Source organism: Trachurus japonicus, chromosome 23, assembly GCF_045865225.1.
Source record: "Trachurus japonicus isolate A0001 chromosome 23, Traja_1.0".
Taxonomy (NCBI): domain Eukaryota; kingdom Metazoa; phylum Chordata; class Actinopteri; order Carangiformes; family Carangidae; genus Trachurus; species Trachurus japonicus.
In genome coordinates, this window is record NC_140929.1 from 23,368,533 (window position 1) to 23,386,197 (window position 17,665).

The 17,665-nt window shown below is 41.7% G+C and overlaps 1 protein-coding gene across 2 annotated transcripts; it reads left to right on the forward strand.

Moving 5' to 3' along the window:
* The first annotated feature begins 1,886 nt into the window (after positions 1–1,886).
* On the forward strand, positions 1,887–16,909 carry LOC146962974 (uncharacterized). Of its 2 annotated transcripts, XM_085769434.1 has the most exons (6): positions 1,887–2,186; positions 11,755–12,551; positions 12,944–15,428; positions 15,555–16,060; positions 16,189–16,240; positions 16,423–16,909. In XM_085769434.1, exons 2-5 carry the CDS (start codon positions 11,792–11,794, stop codon positions 16,200–16,202), a joined length of 3,765 nt encoding a protein of 1,254 aa, XP_085625560.1. In that variant the 5' UTR covers positions 1,887–2,186; positions 11,755–11,791; the 3' UTR covers positions 16,203–16,240; positions 16,423–16,909. The 2 variants fall into 2 exon arrangements, with proteins under 2 accessions (XP_085625560.1, XP_085625561.1); XM_085769435.1 differs by lacking the exons at positions 1,887–2,186; positions 11,755–12,551 and having other exon boundaries at positions 12,719–15,428; positions 15,555–16,909.
* Positions 16,910–17,665: the final 756 nt, after the last annotated feature.

A 17,665-nucleotide genomic window follows, 5' to 3' on the forward strand; every position in this document is an offset into this window, starting at 1 on the left:
CACTTTAATACTTTAAAGGGATAGTTCAACATTTTGGCGAATTGGCCCATTGCCATAATCCCTAAAGTCACAGAGTCAGGGGCATCCTGGCTGGAGCCTGCTTATAGCTACACACCACAGTGTCCAACACCTGTTGTACATACATCACTTTTTACGACAGTTTTCCCCTACATAGCACCGCGCTAGGTTTGGTGTAACAAAAACAGACATAAGGGGCGCACAGAATGCTGAACAGACAGCTTTCGGCTTAAAATAGAATTTACAACCAGGAGGAACATCGAGAATGACTTGTTTGATTTCCCCTCAGATTACTCAGAGTCACAGCACAAGTGTGGTTTCCTAACCTAAGACTGGTGAAAGTCAGCCACTTACGAAAACCAAATGCTGAAAGTCAAGCTGTGCCGCTTGCGGTCAGGCTGCCTGAAGCATCTTTTCCTGGGTAGTTAGATATCAGTCGGTTAGAATTTTTAGCAAAAGGAATGGTGTGAATGTCAATTATTTTTAAAACAAAAAACATTCACAGTTTTCAACTCAACAACTGAAAGTAGCACGTGTAATGGAAAATGATATGTTCATGACCCTCGGTCGGATGAACTCCGAAGAGAGTGCAGGTTACACTCTGTGCAGGGCAATATGCTGGTGTAAATCTTTGTTCCTGTTATTTTGTGTTAAACATGCTCAAGCAAGCAGCTGCTACCAAACCACAACGCAAATGTCAACATAGCCTACCAAAGTGTGAAAACCACAATGAGTCTTCAGCTGGGTAGATAAAATAGGATTATATAAAATAAAAAAATGAACTAAACTAAAAAAAATTAAATAAACTACTAACTGTGCAACCTCACATTGCTGGACTTGTGATTTTCTCGCTCACAAGTTAAATTTCCGCAACACATGATAGTGCGACCACTTTGTCTGGAAGAGTCAAAGAAAGTAACTAATTATGATCCTTGGTGAGAGTAGTGAGGTAGCTGGTGGTGCAAAGTGCATTTACTTTCACACCTCGACTTGTCTCTTCTGTGGTGTATTTTCTACCCTCCTAAGCTGTTAAGCAGCCTACCCTGGGGTTATTGATCATTGGAAGATGTGTATATTATACACTTAAAATTCTTTACTTTTATCTTCAGAATTATCTTACTTTCTTCTCCAGGTGTGATCTTTGCTTGCCTGAAGGTAAATGAGCGTTACAATGTAAACAAATGCTTTGTTTGGACTGAGGGCTAAACCTAAATCCTGGTCAGCTACATTCTTCTGTTTAGATGGGTGGAGCTTTAGAAAACGTACTGTATATAAGGCCAGGACTTTTGGCCAAGACAGAGAGGTCTCATGGCTCCAGAGGCATCTCAAAGAATCGGCTTTACACTATATCTTTTTTGTAATAAACTTTTTTACCATCTACAAAGAAGACGTGTCAGAGTGGTCGTTTTTTTTTTTCATCAGCATCGACATCAAAATAGTTACACTTCATTGCAGAATCTGTTATTTCAGAAATGCATCATTACAAGCTCCAGCTCATTAATTGCAACACCATTGGAAGATTTTTGTCTTTCATCCTTTTGCATGATGGTGATTGTGAAGGCCAAAAAAAACTTTGCCCTGTGGTGAGGAATGAGAAAAGGCAGACTCACAGACAACACGAGTGTGACTGATGTTGTGTTTTTGACTTCATCCTCCCATCCCAACAAGAGGAAAGCTTCTGGGAACAAAACAACCACATCTGTGAAGGAAAGCCCTGAGTTTCTAGTGAGGGTGATGCTGGAAAAAAAATAATAACCCCAACCCCTCAGCCCCACCCCTAAAAGAACAGCCAACCAATCAGAGCTCGCGGCGATTGTCTTATAAAGAGCCGGTCTTGTCCAGCTTCGCCCCAAGAACAACCAGAAGATACCAGCGGCGACACTCGGAGGAGCGGAGAGACCAGCACATCTAACCCAGTGGGAGGGAACAGTTCGAGCTTCTGGAGTCTGTCTGTCTGCTACGGACACACGGCGATAGCGGATTAAGTGACTGCTGCCGCACGGAATAACATCCTCTCCGGTCCATTTTTTTTCCCGACGACCTGAGCAAAGTTTTCTTCGGAGGAAAAAAGAAAAAAAACCCGCTACAGGGCGGTTGTGAGGAAAAGTTTTAACGTGTACAAGGATACGTTAAATACTACGTCACTTGATGTGAAATGTGGAGACCTGGTAAGTAAAATAGTGGGTGGTAGAGAGGGAGCGTGGACATGTCGGCTTTTGTCTATGAACTTTTATGCTGCGTTCGAGACAAGTCGGAACTTTCCCAGTTGAAAACTGGACTTGGAATTCGAGATGCACCACGCCAGAATAACCAAAAAACATGGCGGACCGGGACGAACTTTGCATTCGAAGTGCTTCAAAACAATTTGGAAAAATAACATTTCAATGTATTTTGACATTTTAAATGCATTGTGATTGATGGTTTACCGTTGACTGTGTGCCTCTGCACGGGTTTAGATTGTTGTGACATCAGATTTGATTCTCGGCTCGGCGAAGTCGGACTTCAGGCTGCGTTCGATTGCATTTCTTCAAGTCGGAGTGTGGAAAGATCCGAGTTCCGATTTGTCTCGAACGCAGCATGAGCCTGGGTTTCATTTTCTGTGAATAGGCTGAACATGGTGAGCGTAGGTGCCAGCATTAACGTTAACTGAAATTTATGTAACGTTACCTACTGGCATTTTTTTAATCTAACAATTAGGCCTACAGTATTATATAGTTAACGAGCCGGTTGTCGACCAATTGGACATTATTAGCCGAAAGCCGGACCTGGAGACGCTAACAGCCTCTCCTGATTTTTCCTTTTTTTTTTTTTTTTCCCCTCATTAGCTGCAGCTGTGCAGTGTGCACCTCCATGCATGCCACTCTGAACGGTGTGTGGCGCACACAGTTTTACATTTGCCTGAAGTTTGTCATCAGTTTGTTTTCTTCCTTTCTTTCTTTTTCCTTTAAATTATTACAAATTCACATAGCCCGTCGAGGAGCCTACTTCGGACGCATACTGCATGCATGGGTTTTTTGTTGTTTTTCTCGGAAAAAAAACCTTCAGCATCTGAGCTGACAGGAAACTGTGATTTTGCTGGGTGAATATGACGGAAGAGGATTATGGCTATACAAAACCATTTCTATTTTCTATTTGTTATTGAAGTATAAAGAGACCTTTATTTGACTCCTTCGTTCATGTTTTTGATTTTTTCGAAATGCCTTTCCACTGTTTCCTATGCAGACATGCAGGGCTCTCAAGTTTTGAACTTAGCTTGGAGTGACATTTCTTTCTTCCTGCTGTAGGGGGCGCGGGCTCCGGCAGGTAGTGATATTCTGGCTTCTGGTTAGAGTCCTACAATAACACTAGAACCGCCCCCCTCCCCACAGTATGGTGCATCTCAATGAGTTTGAATATCATGGAAAAGTCAAAAAGCCCCAACCAGGTATTTGGTGCATATATATGGACATACGTTTCCATATTAAAAATGCTTTTTAAATTGGTCTTTTGTAATATTAAAAATTGTTGAATATGAATTTTAGGTCTTCATCAATTAAATAAAGTCTTAATTTATAGAGAAATGTTTATTATGTGTGTGACCTAGGCTATATATTAGTTTAACATTTCTTGAATTTAATTATCCAACTGACATAGGCTAAATAAACTTTTCCATGATATTCTAATGCACCATAAGCGTCTCCCAGACCGTCATCCTAAATTCTCAAATAAAAGCCAGAGTCTTATAGATGCCGGTCTGCTGTATCGGCCGGGTCTGGCTATGGGTTTAAGCCCATAAAAGCGGGTCTCAATTTGACAAAAGCTGGGTCTGCCCACGATCGCCTGTTTTAGCAGTTTTTAAGCTCTTTCATTCCTGCTACAGTTCTCAAAGACCCGACCCGGTCCGATCAGCAGGTGTTGAAGCCTAGACCCGTAGCGGCCGGACTCACGAGCATTGATTTTTTGACCGGAAGACAGTGTAGTGTATTATCCACCTGAACCTTTTTGCTTTAATATCTTGTATTATCTTATGTTCTTCTTTGTGTATGTGCCTTTTCTGGAACTGAAGGAATGTGTGAACTTCATGTTTTGCTTAGAAGTAGCCTAATCTGATCGAATGGAATGTGCCTGGTTTAAGGTGATTGTTGATTCTGTTGTCTCCCCTCATGGTTAAGGGTCTTGGGATACAGATCATGGATTTCTCTTAAGCCTAAAAGTTAGGGGGATAGGTCAAGGGTCATTTACCCATCTGTTTTAGGGGCTCCTCTCTGTCTGGAGTCAAAAAAGGTATAAGGTCAGAGTTTTGGGCCAGGCGAGGGAGAGGGTTCGGCCTTTTTTGAGCACTGTTCTTCTTCTTGTAAATAAACTTTGAATGCAAGTGAAGACATGTTGGCGGTGATCGCTTCTTTTCATCAACACATCAATATAGCACAACAGCAAAAAAAAAAAAAAGTGGTCCGATTCAACCCGGGTTATTAATAGCATAGGACGCGTGCTTGCAGTGCTGCGGAAACCCAGACTTTACCGGCAACAAGAAATACAATTTTCCAAATGGCTGATAGTTTACAGCTGTATGGATGGACTAAACGGAGCAATCTGCCTTCGCATCACCCATTCATAGATTAGCCTACTTATTTTGTTTTATGTGTGTCTTGACTTGAGAGCCCTGGAAAAGATTTGCACGCCTCTCTGTCTGACGCTGCATGTGCACACCCACAAACCCAGACACACATAGCCACACTTCTGGACCTTTTCATCAACACTCTTGCAGTAATATTGTCTAATGTCTAGGTTTTCGATGTAGTGAGTTAGGGGTGGGAGAAAAAATCGATTCACATAAATATTGCGATATCTTATTTGACGATTTTTAAATCGATTTTTTTTTGAAGAAGAAGAAAATCTTTTGAAATTTTTTTTAAAATATTGAGCAATGTGGATTTGTTAGCCTTTTTTACATACAGAGAGTACAGGTTTTGAAAAGGGTTTAAGTTCACTTTATAATGGAGAATGTACATTTTTTATATATATATATATATATATATATATATATAAATAAATAAATGTACATTCTCAATGTACATATATATATATATATATATATATATATATATATATATATATATATATATATATATATATTTATTTTTATTTATTTTTTATTTATTTATTTTTTTTGGCATTTTTGCCTTTATTTGATAGCACACTGAGATAGACAGGAAAGGGGGAGAGAGAGGGGGAATGACATGCAGGAAATGTCTGCCCGACGCGGGATTCGAACCGTTATAGGGGTTTGAGAAAATGGTTGCGCAGTTCTAATTAAAATTGTGATATTGAGATTGCCATTTTTACATGATTAAGTTTAGAAACTGCTTTGATTCAACTTTAAAAAAAGAAGAAAGAGCACCATGATTAGGCCTATGTCTCTCTTTCTCTTTAATTTAATATTTGAGTTACAAAAAGCTTTTTATTTGTATTCTTCCTAACTGTCCTAGTGGCCAAGAATCCCTACCCCCCAACACAAAAATGGTTTGGCCAATACGGATGCACTTTTTTAAACCGATAATGACACTGTTCACTAATTAATTAAGGTAGATTAACATGCTCTGAGTGTCTGTAACGGCTTGTGCTGATCCCCTATTGATGATTGACGCTGGACAATGTTTTTTTTCCCCCACCGTTATAAAATGCACTACAGCTGTGCAGCGCCTGTCGTGGAAATTCTCTGTTGCTGATGAAAAATGAAATATTGACTCGCCGGCCAACAAACTTTTATTTCCTTTGCAAAGAAAAGGTCAATCAACATGCGAGCGGTTCAAGATGAAGAAAGGCCCCGAACATGGGGAAAACCTATACATTTATAGCTGAGGGAAGGTCCACTTCTGGGGTGTGTTTGTGTCCTTTAGCCGGCCCCTTCCCTGATTGTCTTTTCACACCTTTGTCTTTGAAGGTATCGTCACCGATCTTCCAGAGGTATGGAGTCAAGAGATACAATTTAAAATACAAAGGGGTTTGAGTGTGAATTAGGAAGTGGGAAGTTGGGCATCACAGATGGTTAAGTGTAAAGGAACTTGAATTCACAAATTACAGAAGGAAGTCTGGGAAAGCAGAAGGTTAGGTGTCTTAGGTGGTTTAAATGCAAAAGAACTTGATTATATAATTACCATAGAAAGTATCTCACAAAGGAGGTAAAAATGCTACACGCCTCAGATGGGGGTCAGATCTTCACATGTTGAAGTCTTTATACAAAGGGCAGAGTTGTGGGTTCTACAAGTGAATACCAGTTCCGTGTTCAAAAGACTGCAGTTCTTCAGCTGCCACTGGGAGCAGAAGTGAGCAATTCTCCATTGACCCCCATGTTAAAATAGCCGACTTTACATCTGAAAAAACATATTTATAGCCTGGTACACTCTCTACCGATAGTTTCCACCTCCGTGAACGCTGTGTGTGTGTGTGTGTGGGGGGGGGGGGGGGGGGTATTTTTTTGTACCACAACCGTTTTAGTATTGTAGGCTTAAAATTCTCACATAAATTGGGGCATGGTTACGTTGAGTGACAGGTTGACAGACAGTTACTTCAGGTTCAGTGGGCGGGTTCTAGGGCTGGGCCAAAAAATCAACTTTTATATTAATCGCAATTTTTTTCTGGCGATTTTTTTTTTTTTTTTTCGCTTTAAAAAAAAGATTCTTTTTTTGGGGGGGGGGGGGCAACCAATCTTTATTGTACAATCATGTATTCTGTGCCATTACACTTGACAAAGTCATACCGGCCTGTTGTGTTTGTTTGTTCACAGATATGAACAAACAAACACAGCAGACAAACTTATGTGATGTGTGTATTGTGACTTATGACTTATGATGTATTGTCAAGTGTTTGGTTCAACCTGCTCTTGTTTAAGAAAAGAAAATCACAATGATTGAAATATAAAATCGCAATACTTAGTAAAATCGAATCGCAATACTTGTTTAATCAGAATCGCAATTTAAATCAAATTGGGACCCAAAAATCGTTAGAGAATCGAATCGGCACAAAAGCATATCGGCCCAGCCCTAGCAGGTTCCTCCAAATATGGAAAGTAGACTCCCACTAAAATCCAAGATGGTGCAGTTCAAATGCCCGTAGTAGGATCACAAAACAGACTCCCCCAAACCAATGGGTGACGTCACGGTGCTACGTCCATTCTTTATACAGTCTATGGGGACAACGAGGAGTCTGTGTTTGGTTATTAAAAAGTCTCATATTAAAGCTATGGTCTACGATTTGAAAGAGGATGAGAAAAATTTGAAAAAAGCACCCCCACACACACCCCCGCCCCTCCCCTCCGAGCTCGCGACACGCCTCCCCCCCTCCCCTGAGTCCCCTCACAGAGCAGAGCGGAGCAAGCAACAAGCCTGCTGCCTGCAGAAACCAAACGCCAAAACCAAACCTGGGGAAGAGGAGCAGGAAGAGTCGGGGCCTGGAGCTCCGCGGCGCCGCAGTGCAGAGAGACCCGCTCAGGCTGCGGCTGCGACTGGGAGCAGCTGTGTGCCGGGGAGAGGAGGAAGACCAGTAGCTCAGCAGGGCCACAGTTTGCAGGGTGCAGCTGCGGCTGAGGATCAGGGAGACTCGATGCGGCATCGGTACCAGTAATAAGGGCAGCAAAACATTCTGTGCTTCTGTACTGTGTTTCTCTGAATCCTAGTGGGGCTTTCAGTGGCAGACCGACCGGGGGTGGGGGGCCAGCAGGCGCTGAATTCATGGGTTCATGTGTCTGTGGCTGAGCAGCTCAGAGCGGTCACAACTACTTGTAGTTTCTAAGCGGAGGGGGGTGGGGGCGAGGCGGGTCGAGGAGGAGCAGGGGAGACGAGGGGATTGGACGGAGGGTACGAGCCAGTGGGAGCCGGACGGGCCGCGCGGCGCCCATTGGTCAATTTCTATGCAGGCCCACGGCTGATAGACTGAATGGATTTTTTGGGTTCTTTTTGCTATTTATATTGTGTATATCGGACCACAGGAGCATAATCGCTGTATAAACCATGTTAATAATAATTACCAATGCTCCAAATCGTAGACCATAGCTTTAATGTGGATGAATCTACGTTGCCCACACTTGTTAATGGGTCCATTTTTCGATAAATATATCGTTTTGTCTTCATAGTTTTTTTTTGTTTTTTTTTTAGTGGTCGGCTCACGCAGCATTTCCTACTAAAAGCAGAAGTAAGCGGTATTTTTGGGTTAATATAAGTCTTAAATAGTTATATCTTCCGACAGTAATCACTTAGAGTTTTTGGACCGAAACATGGGTCTGTCAGTCGCTCTGCTCTGAGCCGAGGAGAAAACTTTTCTCGTATCCTACAAGTTTTATCCAATGAGGAGAGAGAACGGCATGAAGGGATGTGTGTGCAGCCAAGGGATGCGCGTGAATGTGGTGACGTAGGGACGAGGACCAATAGATCCACGACGAGGGCGGGGGCTGTTAACTCCATCGGCTGACAAGACATTATGGTGCGTTCAAGGCAACCCGTAACTCGTGTATTTCCGACCTGTGAAGTCGTACCAGTTCGATCTGGTACGAGTTCACAGGTCGGAAGTTACGAGTGGCCGTTATAGTGCACTTTCACAGGTAAAACAGGCCGGAAAAACACGAGTGGGTTGCCTGGAACGCTACTAAGTCGTGACTTGAAGCTGTAATTTTTTTCAAAAGCCTGCCTGGAACGCAGCATTAGCCAAAACGACCGGATCGCTTACTTCTGCTTTAAGGTTTTGCAGACACTGCCCAGCGGGTCATGGGAATAACGCCGCCGAATCGCCGTTGATGGTCGGAACTAAGACAGTATCTGATCATCTTTGAACCTCCGACTTTCATTCTTGAGCAATGAAAACATTCTTGCCAAATGCTCTAAGATGTCAGCTGGCCTAGTGTTGGGGGGCTTGGACGAGGTTCATAGAGGGGCCTGATGGTGATTCGTCTTGAAATTTCCGACACGGAGTCATGGACTTTACTTTCACTTTCATCAACTTACCAACTGTAGCTAGAACAGAATTGAATTCTGATAGCTTAGTCCAGAGGTTTTAGAGAATGTATAGAATAGGGCTGGGAGAAAAAATCGATTCACATAAATATTGCGATATCTTTTTTGACGATTTTTAAATCGATTTTTTTTTTTTTAATTTATTTTTATTTGAATTTTTTTTGTTGTTGAAATTTTTTTAAATATTGTGCACTATGCATTTGTTAGCCTTTTCACATACAGAGAGTACAGGTTTTGAAAAGGGTTTAAGTTCACTTTATAATGGAGTATGTTAATTTATAGGCTCCTACAGTATTTGTGTGCAGATAAATGTTAAAAATGCAGACTAAAAATCGAGAGAATCGGCAATATCGTAGAATTGCAATTTAAATCGATTTGCCATCCGAAGAATCGAATCGGGAGAAAAGCATATCGTCCCAGCCCTAGTATAGAACAAGCATACCAATTAAGAACTGCATTCGACGATTCAATGGAATAAACTTAAGGCCAACTTCCACACCAGGATGTCCTGTCAAAATTGTGAGCTGAAGTACTACCAACACAGTACTTGTCAAAAACATATTGAGTTAATTTAACAGAGTGAGATTACAACACATCCAAGAGGATTTATGCAATAACAGGAAAACATGTTGAAATGAAGTACTGTCAAGAAACGATCAGTATCCTGTTTTGACCAGACTATAAAAGCCTGGGGGGGGGGGGGGGGGTTTGTTATATGCGGCTGTCAAGGGTGACGATGCATGTCCATTTTCAGTGGTAGTGCTTGCTCCATCTTACCCGTGCTTGTCAAAAAGACTACGTGATATCTGAACTCCACTTGGGACAGCAGCCCTATCCCAGAGGTAGCAGTCCACCATGTTTCCATGGCCATCCACAGGGATACAGGTTTAGGAGTATCTGCAGAAGTATTTTATTGTTCATGGGAACAGCATCTTGGGAGCTGGGAATCAGATAAGACTGGCGTGTAAAAGAGGAAGTGCAGTAACGCTCTGACTGGCCGCGTCACAGGGGAGTTCGGCAATGAGAGAAGTAAAAGGCAAAAGTACCTAGCACTGTAAAATGAGTATGAACGGAAAGATCACCATATATGGATGCAGGGTTTCCCCCAGAGAACTTGTTAAGCCCGGTGGTAGGGTGGTCCACCGGTGCCCAAGAGAGGAGAGCTGCTGTCGGCAGAGGAATTGGTGATTGGGAATCCTCCGTTCTCTCTTTTGGAATTTGTATAGAGTTTATTGTTTCTATTTGCAGACTGTCTTCGGCAGGAGAATTTGGTGAAGCGTCGCTATTTTTACTTGAGATGAAGAAATGAGAACTTGATTCTGCTGATAGGATTGTAATTCAAGAACCAGAAGTTGCTTTGCCCTACAAGTAAATACAGTGATACTAGTGACAGTAAAAAAAAAAAAAAAGGATGAAGGCAGTGAGTAGCGAGGCGAGTCGCTTAACACCATCTTAAATAAATCTTCATAAATACTATTGGGATTATATATTTCTTTGTAATGAGGACTCAGACAGAGAACTGGTCCAGCAAAAGGCTTGTATCTAAGGTCTGTTACTGGGATGTGACAACACTGATGATCCAATGGTGACAGTTAAATAAAAAATGTTTAAAAAGTAAGAAAGAAAAAGATAAGGACATGTCATGCTAAAACTGAAAGACTTGAAGTGAAACTAAGCAGGATTTTTCCCGTGGCTATGCTACATTTTTACCCTAGCATAGGGTAGGGGGGTGCGTGTCAACCAGTTAGGTTACTCTAAAATCAAATAAATAGGCTACAGTCAGACCCTTTCCAATTCGTTTTAGGTTATCTGTTTGTGTTTATGTAGGCTATATTGGCATAGAATATTTTGTGGCAGAAAAACAATGTTTGATCTGGCGTTTGGGATAGGCGTTTAACTACACCCGGCGGATAATTGGGACTGGCGGTAAATTGGGAGTCGGCCATTATTTGAAGTTTTTCGGGTACCGGAGTCCTGTCACCAAGCAGCAAAGGACACCACCATGTCTCCTCTCTCTCTCTTCACGCTCTGCGCCGGTGGGGTGCGTTCAAACGCACTCCGTAACCCGCAATCTTTTGTTTATGACAGTTAAAACTACACAAACATACACATTGTATGTTATATAATATAATATTATAATGTACCGCTTCATGGATTGATTCGCTGTCATTCATTGTAACCAAATGCACATGGCCAGGCGGAGGGCTAGCAAAACAGCAGAAAAGCGACCAATTAAGTTTCATCAATGTGACAGTTTTAACATCCACTCGGAGGGGGGGGGGGGTTGTTTAACGAATGTAAACAAATTCAAGTCAAGAACATAAATACTTATTTATTGTCAAAGTACAGCATTACTGCCACCTGTCTGGCTTGGAGAAAACGATGGCCAGTTAAGGGACCAGTGTGGTTTGGGTGGTTGGATACGTGCCATGGGGCTGTAGCCTTTATGTATTTTTAATTTGAAATGAAGATGGTGATGCATCTTCATAATATGAATGAATGCATTTGTTAGTACATGTAGTGAGAGAGAATACTTGCAAAGGGTTAATCACACATTTTACAGTATCTACAAAAGTAAGTTTGTAAAGAGTAATCTGCCATGACTCTATATGTAGTGCTCACTCACACACACACTCGGTAGATGAACAAATCGAATTAACCATTTGCTTAGAACCTGGTTTCATGAGTTTAAGTGCAAAGAAACATGTCATTTCATAAATTACCCTCTAATTTTTGCTTTTTTGTCTCCTAGACCTGAGAAAGCCTTGACTGAGGTCATCACTTGACAGATGGCTGTCCATACAATGTGTACAGGGTATTCACACAGCCAAGGAGGAGTCTACCCACCATTGCAACATTCCATTGTTAATGCTCTTGCATCACCTCAAGACAGCATGGTAGAATCCCAAAGTCATGCTTCAGCTCAGAGGCTGCAAGACAACACACAAACACGATTCATTTCCCATGGGCTCCAGCGTCAACAGATGCGGCTGGAAAGAAGAGAAAGCCCTGGACTGCAGCATCTTAATGCATTTCCACATCCCACTGCACAACCTGGGTGTTTTGAGACACCTGCTGGACATCAAATGGTATATTCGAAGCCAGATTTTATTTCCAACAATAATACAGATCTTCAGACAAGACAACATTCAGCTGGTACCAGTCCTCCAGCACTTACAGGAAGTGGCTGTGGAGTCTCAGCTAATGACAGACTCCTTCAAGAACACCCAACACTATGCACCTCCTCATTAGCGCAAACTAATGCCAATGTTGAAACAAAACCACCTACAGATGACCAAATACAGGCGTTCATCATGGGAAGCCTTAAAAATATCAGGTCCTCCAAGCCTCAGTCAGATCACATCACGCCAAAGTCAAACATTGCAGACCATCGCCACCGCTCAACAACCTCAGCTTCTTCCAAAGAAGAGAGACACGCCATCCGTTGTGCTGAGCAGCGGACTGCTACAGTTGGAAGAGCACTTCAAAAGGACAGTCCAAGGGGGAGCAACGCAAATGCTGAGTTCACTGTGAAGTCCAGAGATACAGGTGATTGTCCCACAGTTGCATCAGACAATTTTTCAAGAGGTATAATACTCTCTGAAAACTCAAAACAGATACACCTTCATCAATCATTATCTGTTGATAATGATACATCAGTAGCTCTTGATTACCTACCTATGGTGATGACAAATTTGTTTGTTCATATACTGACGATAGGAAAATTGCTGGTAGCAATGATGAAAGTTTCCAAGGTAAATTGGGTGACAAGTACTTGCAGAATGGCGAGGCCGATCTTCATTATTCAACTGCACTGAAGGAGCTGGTTGCTAGGCTGGACAAAGTACACACTATTGAAAAGAGGGACAACATTTCTAAGTTTATACTGCAGCAATATTGGAATGGGGATATAGGTAACCTTCGTCTCTTTACTTCCACAGAATACCCACAGATTATGGCAAAAGTCGCTGCCACCTGCACAAAGAATGAAGATGGAAGACCATTGGTTGTCCCAGTGTCAAAAACGACTTGGAATGCAAGGACCCAGGACCCAGGTTTGATGTTTAACTGCAGCTCCTCAAATGGAGAGGAAACGTCTCGTTGGAGGAATACCAACAATATCTCTGGTGGAATGGACAGAGAGCCACGGGTGGCTCGCAACCAAACAACAGAGAGGGAGAAAGGAGATCCAGGACAAAAATCAGTTGAGGCGGTAGAGTTGGACAATGTAAAAGGTGTGACTGTCTCAGAGGATCTTCAAACCAAGTCAAGTTCTGTGGTAACTGCAAACAAAACATCCATACTCACATCACTCCTCTGTGAAAATGAAGACTCAAATAAAAACAAAAAGAAAGACACAGAAGATCAACATTGTCCTTTTAACTATCAAGAGGCAATTGTACATGCCAAGCAAGATTCATTAGTTTATGAAATTCATACTGTAATATCAGTTCCTACAGACCAAAGTGAATTGCTGAGGACAAGTCATGAAGATGTAATGGAAAGGGCAGGTTCTCAGACTTCTCAAACTGACTCGAGCCAAATGCTTTCTAAATTCCAAAATCCATCCCTCTCATCTGAAAGCAGCCTTAAGGAAGCACATATTTGTAAACATCCACAATATGATGATATTTCAGATGAAGACTCGCAACATAAATTGGCAAACCTTCCAAATGCAGAGCAGAAGAAATCGGACTTAACACTGTGTTGTAAAGACCCCCAGTATGAAGATCTAAGTGAAGAGGACAGTCAACAGGTTGAGACGCCTTCACTCACACAAGCAGGTGAATCCAACAATAAGCAGTCCCCATTTAAAAATGAAGACCACAGATTTGTGCAGGGTCAGGCAGCACATCACACTTGTGCATGTTCTGGTGAAACGGATTATCTATGTCCTAAATGTGACCATGAGAGACATCTGGAATTGGACACAAACTACTCTGCTTCATGTAGTCCTTCCTTCGCCTTGATGGATGAAGATGATACTGATGATGAGATGGATGATGATTACATAGTCATACCTATAACCTTGACAGACATTACATTTGAACCAGAAGACAACCCCGATCGTGTCCAAGAAGTTGTTGTCCTAAGCAATCATGAGAGTGGAGGTGAGGACAGGCGCAGTGACACAAATTACACACATTGTGGTTTACCTTGTCCAGTTCCAAATCCAGAGCCATCTTCTGCTTGTTCTGCACTGGAGGTGTTTGATACCGTTGAGTGCTTTTTGAGGGCAAAAGCCAACTTGCCAGCTCGGCAAAGCCGTATTGGTTTGTTTTTTGATTCAGACTGGAACATGTCTAATCATGAAATGCAGTCTAATGGAGAACAATATGCACCTCAGACAAGGAGAGAACCCAGCCCTCAGCCTGAAGACAGTGAAACCGAAGACAGTAATGATTACTCATCTGGGTCAGAACACCACTTATTGACGGTGCCCAAGCACATGTTGAAAAAGAGGTCAAAACCTCTGCCTTCTGAAACTGATGACTCCGAGTCTGACCAAGAGAGTAAACAGGATGAGGCAACAAATGTGCAAAATGGTGAGGCCAGGACCAAAGGCAAGTCAGATTGTATGACTAAACTTGCAGAGCTAATGGCTCGCTCAAAACGTGTTAGCCCCAAGACCCCGAGAAAAAAGAGCTCAAAAAAGGAAGAGGTAATAATTATTGATTCTGACACGGATGATGAAAGTGAGGAAGCATCAGTCAGAATAACCAGACTGCCAACCCCATCATCGCCAGCACCACAGCATCAGCCTGAACTTCGAAAAGCTCCATCTGGGCATGTTAACCATGAGACTTACAGAAAAAAATCCCCCCCCCAAAAAATCAGTCATTCTTACGCAGAGGACGACAGGCCAACAACTTCAAAAGGCAAAGTTTGCAAAGTGGACAATCAGATCAGCAAAAAGAAGAAAATAAAAACCGTTTCACCAGTTCCAAAAGATGATAGCAATGCCTCAACTTCTGTCCAAAAAAGACCTTCAAGTGAAGCTACGAAACGTCTCGGTGGACCTGTGAAAAAAAAGCTGAAGGAAAACGTGCCTTCATCTTCTGATGCACCAAAAAAGCAGCCCCAGTCTGTGGACAAGGTGGCAAGCTGTACTTCAGATCCTAATCCTGGGGTTTCCCGCATGTTTGTGCAGAAGTCATCTCTATCCAACAAATACGTGAAGATTTCAAAAGAATCAGATGTCCAAAGGAAAACACCAAAGACCCACACAGCAACCAGAAAAAAAACAGACTCTTGTGAAAACAATGCACAGCATTCACACAGAGATGAAACTGAAAAAATTGCGTCCAAACCAAAACCTGCAAATGATGGACACTGTGCCGCAAATAAGGTTCAAACCAGTGCAACAAAACCCAAATTGCTTTCAAGACAGCTGTCAGCACCTTCCCCATCCACCTCCAACAGGAAGTCATCCACCCCCAACAGGAGGTCATCTACCTCCGACAGGAGGTCATCCACCCCCAACAGGAGGTCATCTACCTCCGACAGGAGGTCATCCACCCCCAACAGGAGGTCATCCACCCCCAACAGGAGGTCATCTACCTCCGACAGGAGCTCAACCAGCACAAGTGGAAAACGTCCCGAGGCCAGGCGAAGCTCAGAGTTGTCACAGTCTGGAGATAAAACTGCCTCCTCTAGTCCTAAAACTATGCAGAGCACTTCTGTTCCACAGAGAAATTCCTCTGGAAAGCGTTCTACCTCTCTTTCCACCTCTTCAACATTAGATCATCCTAGCTCCGCAAAACGTCCATCGTCAAATGCACCCATTCAATCGTCTCGGGAAAAAATGAGAAAAATGTGGAGGGAAAATTATCACCCTACCAGGAAAGACAAACAAAGTAGTATGGGCACAGAGAAGACTTCAAGTACCACTTCTTCAGAATCAAGGAGGGAAGCGAGGCCAAAACCTCATCACAGAGAGAAGGAACCCCGTCAGAGGCACAGCTCTCAGGAGTCTGCACGTCCCTTGATGAAGAGGTCCATGCAGGAGGCCATAGAGCTGACCAAGGCCAGAAGTCGTGACATCATAAGGGGAACAAGTGTGTTTCTTTGAAAACTTTACATCTTTATATTGTTTAATTTTGTCTGTTGTTTCTTGGGTTGGTCAAATAAAAATATGTTTGTGTCTAATCTTAACACATTTTCCTAACAATCGTTTTTATCATAGGACCCTATGAGTGAAGGTGTTGGGAGAAACCAAGCGTCAAGACCAGTGAAAGGTGATTGTTTTTTTTTTTTTGTATGTTTTTTTTTTTTTTTTTTTTTTACATTTTTCTATCATGGTTTGCTCCAAGTGTTTAAAAAAAGTATAGCTTCCTGATGTGCTTTGAATAGTTTCACTGGATTCTTTTAAACACAGGTGCTATGTTTTTTTGTTGTTCTCTGCTCTTTTTTGTAATAGGTTCCAAGAGGAAGATAGACCTACACCAAGACACTGCCACTGTCTATAACTTGTGTTCGAACAGACTATTTCTTTTGAAATTGACTGTCTTTTTTCCCAAACCATTCTGTACTATACAAACACAGTCTGTATAAAGCTGAAAACTCTGTTATCGGTATCTTAACTGTGTAAGTGTGTGTGCGTGTGTGTGTGTGTATGAAAGAGATAAGTTTGTGTTGTCATTGTATTGCATAGCAATTAAAGTTCTTTTTACCAGTTACCAGCTACCTCAAAGTGAACAAAAATTTACTTAAATGTTTCTGCTCTGAATACAGAGCTTTAGAGTGTCAAATATTTTGAAGTTTTTTGTACTTTATAGAAAAGAAATTGAAATGTATAATACTAAACTTTTATAATGTTTGGTTTTCTGTTTCTCTCTGCTTGGTCATCTCCAAGGGAAATATTTTATTACCTTTTTTAAAATGTTGAAGGCATTAAAAAAAACTTCACTCAATTGTTTGGTTGTATTCTTCTGTTTCAACACTAGAGGGAGACTTTGCATTACAGATTGTGTTTAGGTTTGCTCTCTATGTTCAATGGCACACAGAAGAGCTATGATTGTAAAAACACCCTGACTTGCCACAAGTGAAGCTCTGACACCTCATCTGATATATCTATCTTTTTTTTCTTTTCTTTTTTTTTTAGTTATCACGTTAGAGTCACAGCTTTTGATTTTCTTAATGGCTTTTATATGTGGCAGTCAATTGGCAAATTAGTAATTATTTATAGGATGACATTGGATTCATGAATCAAAAAGTAATTGTTTTATGGGCCACTGAATATGCTAAATGTCTTCAGAGTGAACATAATTTTCAAGTGAAACATAGTAACAGCCATAATGCATGCAAGACAGACAGCAAAGAACAAATGACTCGTGTTTTCTGTTTCTGTGAATTAGAGGGTGAAATCAAATACGATGGAATATTGAAATACAACCTCAAAATATAATGAAAATTGCTTAATCTTTGCTGTGCAAGTACAAGGTTGAGTTGTTTTTTTTAAGGTTATGGTAAAACATCTTAAAGGGATAATTTTCCCAAAATTGAAATTTCACTCATTATCTACTCACCCTCATGTCGACTAAGACATGCAGTGCATGTCCCGAAAAAAATTAAATAAATCTATATTTCAAGCTTGTTTGTAGCGGAAACTCCTCTTCCCGGTTCGTCTAATTTGGACGAACCAGGGTCTGTCCTCTTCCTGG

Coding starts and splice junctions, on each gene's coding strand:
- LOC146962974 (XM_085769434.1), top strand. CDS start 11,792: ATGGCTGTCCATACAATGTGTACAGGGTATTCACACAGCCAAGGAGGA. Junction 12,552..12,943: donor TGTGAAGTCCAGAGATACAG/GTGATTGTCCCA, acceptor TTACTTCCACAG/AATACCCACAGATTATGGCA. Junction 15,429..15,554: donor CCATCCACCTCCAACAGGAA/GTCATCCACCCC, acceptor CCCCAACAGGAG/GTCATCTACCTCCGACAGGA.